Below are 14,544 nucleotides of genomic sequence, written 5' to 3' on the forward strand. Positions count from 1 at the left end.
TGTATCCGCAAAAAGAACAGGACCTTAAATCTTCCCCAATGAATCCCAGCCAATTTACTGTAGGATTAATCAGTCTTAATTTTTCTTGAAGTCAATGAATGAGTACTTTTGCATGGATTTGTTTTAATAACAAATCTCTGAAGGAGGTTTTAAGAAATGTCCAGCCACCTGTATCTTATGTGGAGCTAATTCAGTTCAGCTTTCCTTGGACAGAAAATTCCTGTGGCTCAGCTTCAGCACGTGCAGCTGACTCTCTGAGAGGCCCTAGGTTTAAAGACATCCCGATCTTTGTATTATTATGTTTATTGGGCATGTTCAGTATTTCCATGCCTTTTGATTATTTGGAAGCTGTATTTGTTTCCTATGTGAAAGAAACTTAAAACAAAACCCCAAACTGCTCCTTACATGAGTCTAAGCAGGAGCTCCTAGTTCATGCTTCCACTTAATTCCCAGATCAGGCTTTAAACACCTCTATACCTTTTGAAGTTTGGCCATTATATGTTTTAACCTATTTTCCCTCTCGCTAAGAATTGAACAGTTATAGATGTATATGTCCAGGAACTCAAGTGCTACACTGATGAGACCTGTGTAAATACCAGGATAGAAAGAAAAAAGTGATTTGGTTTTAGTGGCCTAGTGATAATATTGCTAGACGTCTCTAAACCTATAAAAGTTCCATTATTTGGGATGCTTAATTGCATTCAAATGGTTCAGAGGGTGATCTGTATCTTAGAGAGAGTCTCTCACCACATAGTTGTTTGTGCTAACTTTCAGTAAAGTGCATTTATCTATTTTCTCCAGTTAAATGAATTGCAGATTTGAATTCTGTATGAAATACTGCTGCTCTGTGCAGTAATTCACGTTCCCTTCTCCCTACTGCAGTATTTCAAAACACTTCTTTCCATTATGTTGGGTTTTTTAATTGAATTCAGAGATACCAAACTGCCTCCCATCTTGGGTAACTTTTCCCTTTTAGAGATTTTACATTTTCAATACCACATGAGTACAAAACATTTGACACTTAAAAATAAATGTTTGGGATTTGAAACTTGAAAATAAGCTTAGTCAGCAATAAACCCAAAGACAGAAAATTGAAAATGCAATGATCAGGGGCGGCTCTAGCCATTTCACCGCCCCAAGCACAGCGGCACGCCATGGGGGGGCGCTCTGCCGGTCGCCGGTCCCGCGACTCCGGTGGACCTCCCGCAGACATGCCTGCGGATGCTCCACCGAAGCTGCACGACCAGCGGACCCTCCGCAGGAATGCCTGCGGGAGGTCCGCCAGAGCCGCCTGCCGCCCTCCCGGCGACCGGCAGAGCGCCCCCCGCGGCATGCTGCCCCAAGCACGCGCTTGGCATGCTGGGGCCTGGAGCCACCCCTGGCAATGATAGTGTCACTGGAAATCCTTTGAATTCTGTGACCGACGTTTCGGGAAAACGTGTGCAATGGAAAAAGATGGTGATTGGCTGAGTACCTTTGCATTGGGACTTAATCCTGCTCACGTTATACAGTCACTTATACAAGCAGCCATCTTGAAGTAAAAGGGACTAGTTGTTGTGAGTAAGGCAAGCTGGGCGTGAGCTTAATTTTGTTGGCAAAATGAGTGTCGTTATTTCAGTTAACTTTAGGAAGTTTGGTGGCTATCATGGCACAAAAAAGCTGCCACAATGGATGGTGGTTTGCAAGGACACAGCTTTTAGGACCTAATCTAGAGACCACTGAAGTCAACGGAAAGACTCCCACTGACTTCTGTGGGCTTTGGGTCACACTCTTGAGCCCCTTAGCACCAGCTGAATTGGGCGACGTGTTTTGGATCACTGAACCACTGGCTAGACTGGATAACTAAATTCTGTTCCTTCACACTTTAGGTGCTCTGGCTGTTGTCATAGAAGTAGCCAACCATGCCAATGATATCATGAAACAAGGAGTAAGTATCCTAATTGTGGAAGTTGATGTCTGTTAAAACTGTCTAATGCATTTTCATTAAATTGAAGGGCAATTATATTTTTTTGGTTTTTTTTCCCCTCAAAGGATAACTTTCAGAAGCTTATGCAGATTCAATACAGTTTAAATGGGCATCATGAGATTGTTCAACCAGGAAGGGTAAGTTCTGCAAAAAGGCATTCAGCATATAGCAGCAAGGAAACTGCAGACTAAAGTGATACTAGACATATATAATTACTGTTAAAGCAGTGAGAACTGTGCATTTCTTGTCTCCCATGTTTAAGAAAGATGTATTCAAACTGGAACAGGTGCAGAGAGAGGCTACTAGGATGATCATAGGAATGCAAAACCTACCTTATGAGAGGAGACTCAGAGTTGGGCTTGTTTAGCTTAAGAAGGCTGAAGGGAGAGATGATTGCTGTCTCTAAACACATCAGAGGGATAAATACCAGGAAAGGAGAGGAGTTATAAGTTAAGCGCCAATATGGACACAAGAACAAATGGATGTAAACTGGTCATCAACAAGTATAGGCTTCAAATTAGAATAAGGTTTCTAACCATCAGAGGAGTGAAGTTCTGGAACAGCCTTCCAAAGGGGGTTGGGGGAGCAGGGGGAAAAACCCTAACTAGCTTCAAGACTGAGCTTGATAAGTTTACAGAGGGGATGGTTTGATGAGACTGGCTACAATGGCATGTAGCCAATCTGCAACTGCTGGCATCAAATATCTCTAAAGGCCAGAGATGGGACACTAGATGGGGAGGCCTCTGAATTACTGTAGAGAGTTCTTTCCCAGGTGTCTGGGTGGGTCTTGCCTGCATGCTCACGGTCTAACCATAGGCACTGACTTCCCTTCTGTCCGGTGGGTGCTTGATCTTGGCTCTGCCCCTGCACCACCCTCGCCCCATCCCCATTCCACCCCTTCCCCAAACTCCCTGCACCGCCTTTTCCCGCCCCCATTCCATCCCCTTCCCCAAGTCCCCGCCCCTGCCCTACCTCTTCGCCGCCGCCTCCCCTGAGCACACCACATCCCCACTCCTCCCCCCATTTCAGGAAAGATGTGGACAAATTGAAGAAAGTTCAGAGAAGAGCAACAAAAAACATGAAAACATGATGCAGGAGGGAAGATTAGACTGGAGAAGAAAAGACTGCGGGCGGGGGGGGGCATGGTAACAGTTTCAAGTACGTGAAAGGTTGTTATAAAGAAGAGGGTGATAAATTGTTCTACTTAACCACTGAGGATAGGACAAGAAGCAATGTGCTTAAATTGCAGCAAGGGAGGTTTAGGTTGGACGTTTAAGAAAAACTTCCTAACTGTCAGGGTGGTTAAGCACTGGAATAAATTGCCTAGGGAGGTCATGGAATCTCCATCATTGTAGATTTTTAAGAGCAGGTTGGACAAACACCTGTCAGGGATGGTCTATTCTAGATAATACTTAGTCCTGCCTTGAGTGCAGGGGACTGGACTAGAAGACCTCTTGAGGTCCCTTCCAGTCCTCCGATTCTATCATTCTGTGTATTTTGTTCGCAGCTGTACTGCAGGCTTTGCCACCACATTGTTGCAACTTCACTTGGAACATGAGAAGTCAGAGGAAAGACTTAAAAATAAGTTAGAGCAAACTCCGTCCTCCAGTGCAAGTACACAATACCTGTGGAGTTCTTTGGGGTCAGCTCCTCTCGAGTGCAGGATTGAGCCCTTTGTCCCAGTTACATTTTAATAGGAGAAGCTTGGTAATTACCATGTAATCCCTTAGGGCTTTTTCTTATTCGAGATTTTAATTGATTCATAATGTGACTTGTACAACACTAAACAAGTGAGATGCAGATGTAAGGACCCATCTTTATTCTCTCAATCACCCTGCTCTGAGCAGTCCCACTGATCTCAGTGAAACTACTCACATGAGTGAAGTTACTTGTTCTGATGTTTGCGGAATTGTGTCCATAAGCTGCAATTGTGGGAGCAGTGTTGCTCAGCCTCTGGAAAAGGTCTGAGCAGCTCCATATGTGATAGGTTAGCAATTTTATATGATTTAAACATGGAGTCCACATCTTTTGGATGCTGCATGTTATCTGCAATTAAGGATCAACTTCTCATAAGAAGCTGGGTCAGTTGATATTGAGGCCCATTCATTTATTGCAGATGGGACCTTCTTCCAGTGTCCAAGTATTGGTTTTATATTGTGCTAAGCAGACCTAATTCCAATAAGTTCCTCTTTTATTAATCCATTTATATTTATTATATTTATAAGGATACCTAGGGATAATTATGCAGGAGTACATTTTTTATAACAGGTTTATCTAAAATGCTAATCTGCAAGTTTTGTATTCCAGAACAGGAAATCTTTCTTCATGATCATTTGTGCTTGATGTGTTTTACTTCGTGTCTTTTATGAAATTTCAAACACATCTATGGCACTAAATGAATAAGAATTTTCAAGAGAGAAGCTTATTAATGCAGTTTTTGTGCCCTCAACAGCTAAGTTTTGCAATATTTGTTTATCTTCTTTAACTTGCCAGGTCTTTCTCAAAGAAGGAACGTTGATGAAGCTTTCCAGGAAGGTCATGCAGCCGCGAATGTTTTTTCTGGTAAGATGCCATGTACATTTCTATGTGCCTAATGCCAGAGTAATTGAATAGTGGTAGAAACATTCACACCACAAATGTAAATAACTGGCAACTTCAGCTGACTGTTAAAAAAATAAAAAATAAATAAAAAAAAATTGTGCATTTTATATGCAGTTTGTATCACTGTTTTGCGTGTTCAGTGTGGTTCATCAAGATGATTTGTGTACACTAAAAGATAAACAAAAAATCCCAGTTATAAAATTCTTTCTGCTTGACCAAAATTCAGTCACTGTTTTTAAGAACTTTTTGAGAAAAGAGTCTGAGGTTTTGAAAAGCTGAGACTACTACTCTAGTCCTTTGAATTCTAATAGATTTGAAAATCCAAAATCTGGTGTCCAGAGCATTACAGGTCTGTCGCATCTTACGCGCATTTAACATGCGCGATTTCAGCTTTACACGGTCAGCAAAAACAAAAAAAAGAGAAAAATAATAATTTAAATACTGTACCTGTAGTGCGGGCACTTCCGCCCGCCATTACACTCAATGTAAGTTTGACTATACGCGATTTTGGCTTTACACGCTGACTGCAGAACGTAACCCCAGCGTAAGATACAACAGACCTGGACTGGTCACATTTTTAACAAGTTTATAGTGTATCTTTGGATTGGGCACTGGGCTGGGAGCCAAGGGTCCTAGGTTCTATTCCTGGCCTTGCTGCTGACCTGCTCTGTGACCTTGGCTAAGTCGCACAATTTCTCTGTGTCTGCTTCCCTGCCCATCCTTTGTCTGTCTAGTCTATTTAGACATAAATGCTTTGAGGCAGGATCTGACTCTTACTATATGTTTGTGTGGTGTCTGGCCCAGTGAGGCACCATCTTAGCTGGTGCTAGTGTAATACAGATAATATAGTAGCTCCTCAAATTTAGTGAAGTCTTGAGCACCAACTTGGACAAAATGCAGTCCAGAGCCAAGCTTCAGTCCAGAATGCCGTATGAAATACCACTATGTGCTCTTCATTGTTTGTATTTGTTCAGCATTCATTTGTGATATGAGTAACTAGAGATGCACATACTACCCTAGGCACAGGCAACCTTAATTCTGGCATTTCCTAACTTGAGTGCTTGATTTTGCATCTTTACTAGTGTTCTCTGAATGCAGTTTTTTCTGTGTGTAATACAACTTTTATTTGCAAGAAACTGTTCCTTATAGGTTTCAATGGCCTGTTCCCTGACATCAGTACTCCCAGTTTGTCCATAAATAATGTACTTTTCATTGATAAATAGCTTTTTAATTTTGGGAATTCCCTTTCAGCTTTTAAAAAATCTTTGTGCAGAGAATGTGACAAAAAATGTTTACATAACTAAAATGTTAATAGAGCTGTATTCTTACCTACACTGTACACATGAACATTTGTTACAAGTAAATAGAACTCTCTTCTCAGAATCCAAACTAAAGTAATAGCATGTAGAGGACACGTTTCTAGACTCTAAATTTCTACCTTCAATGCATGCATATCAGTTCTATACAAATTTCACACATTTTCAGTACACTATTGTTGAAACTGTCTTTTTTTATTTAATCCTTTAGCCATTTGAAAGTGTTTGTTTTGTATTGCAGTTTAATGATGCTCTGTTATATACAACTCCAGTACAGTCTGGCATGTATAAACTCAACAACATGCTTTCATTGGCTGGAATGAAGGTGAGATCTCTTCTATGGCAATTTTTTGTCAAAACGTATCTGAACTCCTGCATGTACTTTTTTCCATAGACAAGTATGTTTATTGTTGGAAAGAAATATAAGTTGCTTATATTAAGAGCCATGATAGAAGCATATTCTTTGTTGCATGGTATGGGCCTTTGGGCCATTAATAATGATCCTTTAAAAAATGTATTCATTGTTGGGGGCCAGTTGGAAGAAGAGGAGGAGAATTGTAATGCTATCAAAGGGGAGAAACAGAGATATTAGTGTTGGCTGGCCTGGGAAGGCTTCCTCAGGCAGTTCTACTATTGCACCTTAATATTAACTGCCTTGGGTCCAGCATTAGGCTTCCCTGAAACAAAGGCTGCCTACCTGTGTATGTATGGCTGCCCCTCCCCTGCCTCATGGCCATTCTGACTCTTTTGCCCACCCTCAAAAAACACACACCTCTCTGATTGCCTGAGAACTTTCTGGTAGGCCAAACCCTCCACAGCTGGGTTTCTCCAAAGACTGCCAAACCTAGGGGGAAAAACAGGAGTTAGGAGGAGGGGTACAGTCTCAGGCCTTCAGGAAAAGTCCCCAGAGTTGACCCCCCCTCTTTTTTTAATTGTACCTTTCCTATAACCCCTCTGAAAAGTGTTGTGTCCGGCCATCTCCCAGCTGGAATATCCTGAGCTGTAGCAAGAAACTTCTGTTACATACACTGACATAGAAAGACACGGCTGTTAGGGGACACTGGTACAGTAGGACAAACCGCCTTCTGCTCCTGCTCAGGAGTTAAGTGTCTTATCCATGATGCTGCCAGAGAAAAGGCCCAAGTTCAGCTGAAGACCCAGATTCACAGGAGACCGCATGAGAGACTATTTACAAGACTGCATTCTGTGTTTTGTCATGTCAGCAAATATCCTGGGGTGGCTACATAAACACTCAACCTAGAAAGTCAGTTACACTTGAAACTCGGGATTTCAGAAGTGATAGGCTGGTGCGTGAGCTCCTACTGTTCTATTTCCTGTCCAGTTTTTATTATTTCTGCAAGAGAAAAGTCTATTGCTTTAATTCACCTGTTGTTACAGGTATCTCCTTGAAGTCATATTGATTCATTTTCAATTAAGAGTTGTTTTCTATGTCCACTGTAGGTTAGAAAACCAACCCAGGAAGCTTATCAAAATGAGTTGAACATAGAAAGCGTAGAGCGATCCTTCATACTCTCAGCAAGGTAAATAATCCTAAGCAAATAATGTATATTAAATAGCACACATTTTTCAAATACAATACATAAACTATGAAGCTGCATATTGTCTAAGTTTACACTCATTGTTTTGAATTTGTGCAATGAAGGTTGCTCTCATCTACAATAGTAACTCTAGAAGCATGGAGAATTTGTAGAGGGTTCCTCAAATGAAGACAAACTAGTTTCAATTGCCTCTCCTCGTGTTATTTAAGTTGTGTTATTTTAGATGATCACCGAGTTGTAGCTAATGAGTTTTTAAGTTCATGTAATGCCACTGCTGTGCAGTTCACCTTGATTTCTAGGGAAAACTTCCCCCAAGTTCGGATTCTGTACCAAAGGAGGTTAGTCTTTGAACTGTCTGGGCAATGACTACCATTTGTATCAGAATTTTGCTCACACCATTATATTTGTTTAACTGTTCACTAGACTGAAAAGACAGAAAGTATGAGTTTTATTCAAGTCACCTAATACCCTCTGAGAATTATTTATTGCTATCTTTTGAGGAGAAAAAATGCTGTTTTTTTTTGTTTTTTTTTAAAAAGGGAGTCTAAAAATGTTCACTTAAATAGTTTTATTTTAGGCTTTGAAAAGAGAGATTTAATTCTGGACTTTTTTTCTGTTTCTGCTTCTCTTCCAAAGTTACTGCTAAGTGATGACATTTCTCTGTCACTGCTTTTTAGCATTAACAAGGGCAGACATGAAACCCAGCAATAAAATACTGATGTGATAACGAGGCTTTTGATATAAGTTTGAGGGAGAGGGTCTTCTAGCTGTAGCACAGATGTCATTAGAACAGGAAACAGATTGCATTTTGAAGCTTCAAAATACAAGGTGGCATTAAATTATTGAATCATAAAAAACAGATACAGTGTTGACTTTAGCCAAAACTTCCTTCACATTTTGGCTCCCACATATATGAATCAAGTCAATGGTGTTAGGAAAATATGTTGCTGTTACCAGCAAACTAAATCCTCTCAGGTAGCATTCAGAGTATTCATTGCCACTAAATTATTGTAGAAAAGCTCTTATCCGCCTTTGTGAAGCAGTCTTTTCGAAAGGCTTGATTCTCCTATTCTAGCTGTTTAGAGAATTTGAGCCATGAGTGTTGTACATTGTGCGCTGTAACAATACTGATGTCAATGAGCAAAGATACATTCCCTCTTCTTTTTGCAAAATAGCAGTAGCGTGGGCTTCGTCATGCTCTGTGACCTTGCATCTATTGACTTCAGGATGTCTGCACAAAACAGTGTTTAAAACAGAGAGGCACCCAAGTTAACATTGTCTAAGCAGCCAAAGGAAGTAGCACAGTTGTGCCTGAGTAATAGCAGTTATCTGTAACTGGGGATTGAAAAGAAGTGTTGTATGTATTTACATTTATCTCTAATGCAGACATTTTGCATATTGGGCGAAGGATGCATTGCACACAGCATAGGACTTGATTCTGCACCTGTTGAAGTCAGTGACAGTTTTGCCATTGAATGCTGCAGTCAGTGCAGATTCAGACCTTTGGTGCTTAGGTGCCACAATGACTGAGCACTTCACAAATATGTAGGAAGAGCCTTGACACAAATGCAGGATAGGACTATACCAACTCTGCTCTGGCTAATATGATGCTTTATGGAAATGACACCGAATTATCCTTAAAATTATTGGGGTGCCAAATGAATATACCTACATACATATAATTGAATCTTAACAATTGAGATTATAGGTTTGTTTGGTTTCACTGTTCAGGGGAAATTAACATTTCAGAATGATGCATGGGAATGATACTTCAATTGTAAATGAAGGAAATAACTGAGAGACTCCTCTGCATATATAGACTGTAGCTTTGGCTAAGGGGTTGTGATTTTTTCCCCATGTAAATGACACTATTATAAAAATAGATTATAATTTCCAAAGGATGAATGCATAGCACTTATTTCTTCTAACTTTTGTGCCCAAAAATTGTTTCTATCAAACTTGGTGAAATACTTTTTATATGCGAAAAATTTGGTGGAATCAAACTGTTCCCTAGCAGAGAGGTGTTAGCAGTGTTAAAAAAAAAAACAAAAAAAAAACAAAACAAAAAAAACCATGCTACTGCTGTAATAGGTGCTAATTGTGGCACACTTTTTGGACAGTGGCAATTGAGGTCACTGCTTGTTAGGTCCTTAGAAATTTAACACTTAGAAGTGGCCCCACCATCTCTGAATTAAGGCATATTGATACTAGAAATGCTGCTTCTGTGTTTCTATAAAACTTCATTTTCTAGTGTTGTCACTTTTGATTCTGTGGGAGCATTCAATTCTCTTCTTTTTAAAAATAAAATATATCAGTGCTTGTCTAGCTTGTTGAAGCTATCTAGGCAAGAATTGTGCTTTAAACAATAATGATAGAAGCACAAGGCATTTACTAGGGATTAATGACCAGTTGGGAGAAGATGTCCCAACGTGCAGTTGAAGATTTCCAGCTGTAATTAATCCTCAGGAAATGCCCAATGCCAAAGTCATTATATCTGTTATAAGATGAACAGGGTATGTGAGCTGGGGGGAAAGGTATATGGATTTTTTTCAATGACTGATGCAATTTCCATCAGTATGTAGAATGGATGTGTAGTGAATCAATCACCTACATACAGACTGTATGTCTCATCTTTCAGTATCATTCATCTTATTATATCTCATTCTCATGGCTTTTGGGTCTCATTTGGCAATTTAATGTTTTTTCCAGTGTGCTCATACTCTGTGTGTTCCAAAACAGGTCAAATAAAATTCTTACCAGACTTTCGAGAGACAGGCTTCCCTTCTGCTATTTTTACTGACAGCCATATTTAATATGTTCAGTACACACAACAGAACTGAAATTTTAAAAGACTCTAAAGGAAAAGTTTAAATTTTTACAAACTTAACATAGCAAAACTTTGCCCATTTCCTAGCGGAGATATAGGTGTAAATAGATATCTTGCAAATCTTATTGGCAGTTTGATCTAATGGCTGTGTGAAGGTCTAGACGGCACTCTGGTCTGTACAGAACTCCAGAATTTAGTTTTCGTAAGTTAATAATGAGAACACTGTGGCCCTGCAAACCTGTAGCACATAATTGATTTCAGTGGGACTGCTAACGTGAATAAATGCTGAATGTTTGCAGGATTAGGGACTGGACTGTGCACTCGTGTTAGCTAATGTGCACTATGGATGCTCAGCCAGCAACTCTGAAAATTGGGCCACTTACAATTTAGTTGCTTAAATATAGATTTAGCAGGGTAATTAAAGGCAACGAAATTTTGAAAACTTTCGTCAGAATCTCTGAGCCATAGAAGTTGGCTTAGACATGACCATTCCAGAACGAATGCATATTGGCTTTTCCTCACTGGATAAAAAAACAACATAAGTAAATATTTGGATTTGGCAAAATCTTCTTCTTCCTAGTGGGAGGGATAGTCAAAGGGCCAATAGTACGTAGCTCTGCTCCTGCCTATATCTTGTCTCTTCTTTTTCATAGATTAGACCAGCATTCTACTAATCCCGATTCGGTTGTCTTTTTATCCCCGGTGCATGAGGGCCCCCAAGTTTTCTTCTATGTTGCCCCTTACATCTGGAATTGTCCTGCCTGAGCCTATATACCGCACAACTTCAGTTGCCTCCAAATCCATGCTCTAAATCTACTTCTCTTTAATGCTCTAACTATACTCAACACTCCCACATCAACCTAATATAATCTAAACTAATAGTCATTAAAAACAACAAAGAAATAACGTGATGTGTGCCTGGCAAAAACCACGCCATAGCCAGAGTCACTTTTTAGACATTTTTAATGTTGACCATACTTCAATGTCTTTGACACCAACAGTTCTGCTACAGAAAGAGATGAATGGTTAGAAGCCATCTCCAGATCAATTGAAGACTATACAAAGAAGAGAATCACATTTAACCCAAGTAAAAGTCTTGAAGAGGTATACCACACCATTCTCTTTGATTTCTTTGGGCATGAATCTATTTTCTACTATGTATTAAAACTCAGCACAGCACTTTAGAAAAGAAAATTGGCAAGTACTAATAATAGAACAGAATTTGAGATGTATATCTTTCATAGTTTCATTAATAAAATTCAGATGTGTGTTCTCAGCAATCCTAAGAACAGGAGAAAAAGGGTTAGATATCCATCCATTCTAGTCCTTAAAACAGAGTAACGCTAGCTAAGATAATGGACGTAAACAAACTGGAATATCTTGGTACTAAACAAGTAGAGTAGTGGTGCCAGTGTGTGTGTGTGTGGGGGGGGTAAACACTCCCATCCACCCAAGGTTTTTGCACTTGCTCCAGGTGACCTAGGCAATGGAGGTGGGGCATGATCTGATCACTTAAGCGGCAGTCCTGTACTAGATCAATACAGCGGCTGCTGGAGCAGTCTGGAGCGTTGCTGCAGCAGTGTGGTCTAAACACCACTGAAATCTGACCTGGGCATCCCTTGGTACAGCTGGAGAGGTGGCCAAACCAAATGATATTGTGACCTGGTACACAGGGAGGGAGTCTGCTTCTGTATGGTGGAGTGCAGTGGAGTCCATCTAGAACTTGATTCCTGGTGGCACCAGCTCATGCTCTGTGTGGGTGAGAGGGAGGGGAGACTCCCTGGCCAGGGGAGAACCAAGGTCCCTATGGCAGGAGGGGGGCGAGATGAACAGGGACCAGAATGGGATCTCTGTTGGGGAGGGTGGAGGGAGAGAAACGCCAGCATTTGCCGGAACTCCCTCCCCTGAAATATCCGAATTGGCAGCACTGAAATAGAGATTTATTAGCACCTGTATGATTCAATGAAATAATTTCAGCGTCTTCTTTTAGAGCTCAGATGTGATAATGTTGCTGGTGAACTAGCAGAGAATCTGTATTTAAGACACTTCTCAGTTACATTAATGGAGAATCCTTAGGAAACTGAATACTTGTATTTAACCTTGATAATTCAGTGGTGAAAAATACATTACTGCTTGTAATTTAATGGAGATCCATCTCCATTTTCGCAGGCAGATCCAGAGAAAGAGGATGAAGATAGTCCTCTTGGATCAAAGGCTCCCATCTGGGTTCCTGATACTAGAGCCACTATGTGTATGATCTGTACTAGTGAATTCACATTGACCTGGAGAAGACATCACTGCAGGGCATGTGGAAAGGTTGGGTGATCTTGTAACTTCCTTCCTTTGCAAGAGTCATTCAAGATTTTTGTTTCCATATGGGAGAATTTGATTGCATTAATACACATTAGCAATATTGCTGTGTTGAGAGAACATTATACCTTAGGTGAAAATAACATGATTTCCTACTCTAAATATCCTTGTTATTAGACCACTTCTCTAGTTAAACCTATCCAGTGCTTGTCATATTTTACATTTCTGGAGAAAAAAATGATGTATGTCCTTCACTCCTTCAGTAGCACAATGCATACCAAGAAAATTAACTTAAATATTCAAAGTATCTTTTTCACTGGCTGTGAGTTAAGGTTGAACCCATTTTGAGAGACTTCCAAACAACGCATACCCATGAAACTAGGGAAAAAAAGATTGTATATTTTATTGCTGTCTTGACATAGTCACATTTCACATCTTACTTTTTAGTCAAATGGGAATTCAGTATTCAGTGTAGTTGAAACACATCAATTTCTCCATAACACAGACAAGAGGATAGATAATATAACTAGATAGATATTGTGATCATCTTAAAATACAAGTTTTAAAAAACTGAGCATGTTTCTTAATAAACTTGTAGATGAGATTTGACAATACAATAACAATTTGCTAATTTACACTTTGCTAGTCCATAAATTTGATATTTCTCACTAATCCAGGAGTCTCACCCCCCATTCTCAGATTTTTATTTTATTGTTCAAAATATTCTGTACAAAATCAGAAAATGATATAACTAGTTTTATATTGTCAGTCACGTAAAATCAGTTCTGGAAAGAGTATTTTGTGTGGAACATCCCTGTGAATTAGCATGCATGTCCCTCCAAACCCTCACATTGTAAAATTGTTACTTGTTTGGGGCTCAACAGCATGGGTTTAGTGAAACTCTGATATACGTTTTTAAGGGATTGGTGTGCGTGTGGTTGTGCATGCTATATAATAACGTTTTACATGTTTTCAGATTGTCTGCCAAGCATGTTCCACAAATAAACATGGCTTAGACTATATGAAAAACCAACCAGCAAGAGTGTGTGATCATTGCTTCAAAGAACTACAGAAACAAGGTAGAGGGAAACCTTTTTTTTCAATCGATCTCTCTCTGTCTCGTAATTATATAGCCCCCATTTCCATAGTATCTGAGCACCTCACAATCTTTACTGCATTTATCCTCCCAGCACCCCTGTGAGGTTGGGTACTGGTAACCTGTTTTACAGATGGGAGAACTGAGGCACAGACACACCAAATGACTTGCCCAAGGTCACACAAGAAGTCTGTGGCAGAGCAGGGAACTGAATTCCGCGCTAGCACCTAAACACTAGCCCATCCTTCCTCTTGGACCCAGAGACCAGTGTTGTTATTTCCAGTATTATTATGTGATTTCAAGGTGACTTTTCCAGGGCTCTTGTTGTAAAGCAGAGGCTGCTCAGGAGCTTTGCCAATGCCACCTGCAATTTTCACCTTCAGCTGCTAGTGGATGCTGTGCTGCTGCAGGTAGCTGCAGCAGTTGTCTAGTGTACTGGGGCACCCATTGCATCCTGAGCTGTGTCACAGTCACAGAGCAGGTGCAGCAGAACAGAGCACCCTATCGCTTCCCATCACGCTGACCAGTATTCTCTCATTGTTTCCTTGTACTCCATCTGTCTACCTATATCCATCTGTATTGTTTTGCCTTATACTTAGATTGTAAGCTCTTTGGAGCAGGGACTGTTTTTTTGTTCTGTGTTTGTACAACACCTAGCACAATGGGGTCCAGGTCAATGATTAGGACTTCTAGGCGCTAGAGTAACATACATAATCCATACTAATAATAATCACCACCCTCAGCCACAAGCAGGAAGGGGGAGTTAATGGAGGTAGGCCCATGGGACAGCCCTCTTACCTGCAGGCCGGCCACAGGGAGCCACTAGTGATGCCTGCCAGGGGAATGGAGGGGAAGGGTGTGGGAGGCTG

General features: G+C 40.4%; 1 protein-coding gene across 2 annotated transcripts in view; it reads left to right on the forward strand.

The window, feature by feature from the left end:
- FGD6 (FYVE, RhoGEF and PH domain containing 6) overlaps positions 1-14,544 on the forward strand; it is a 100,135-nt gene that overhangs the window by 67,678 nt on the left and 17,913 nt on the right. For both annotated transcript variants that reach the window (XM_039495664.1, XM_039495663.1), the window contains exons 10-17: positions 1,869-1,927; positions 2,032-2,103; positions 4,460-4,528; positions 6,125-6,208; positions 7,345-7,424; positions 11,271-11,373; positions 12,439-12,585; positions 13,556-13,658. In XM_039495664.1, the coding sequence (XP_039351598.1) occupies positions 1,869-1,927; positions 2,032-2,103; positions 4,460-4,528; positions 6,125-6,208; positions 7,345-7,424; positions 11,271-11,373; positions 12,439-12,585; positions 13,556-13,658 (717 nt within the window). The remainder of the gene's footprint in view (positions 1-1,868; positions 1,928-2,031; positions 2,104-4,459; positions 4,529-6,124; positions 6,209-7,344; positions 7,425-11,270; positions 11,374-12,438; positions 12,586-13,555; positions 13,659-14,544) is intronic.

The sequence above is a fragment of the Mauremys reevesii genome, linkage group 1, assembly GCF_016161935.1.
Source record: "Mauremys reevesii isolate NIE-2019 linkage group 1, ASM1616193v1, whole genome shotgun sequence".
NCBI classification, from domain to species: Eukaryota; Metazoa; Chordata; order Testudines; family Geoemydidae; genus Mauremys; species Mauremys reevesii.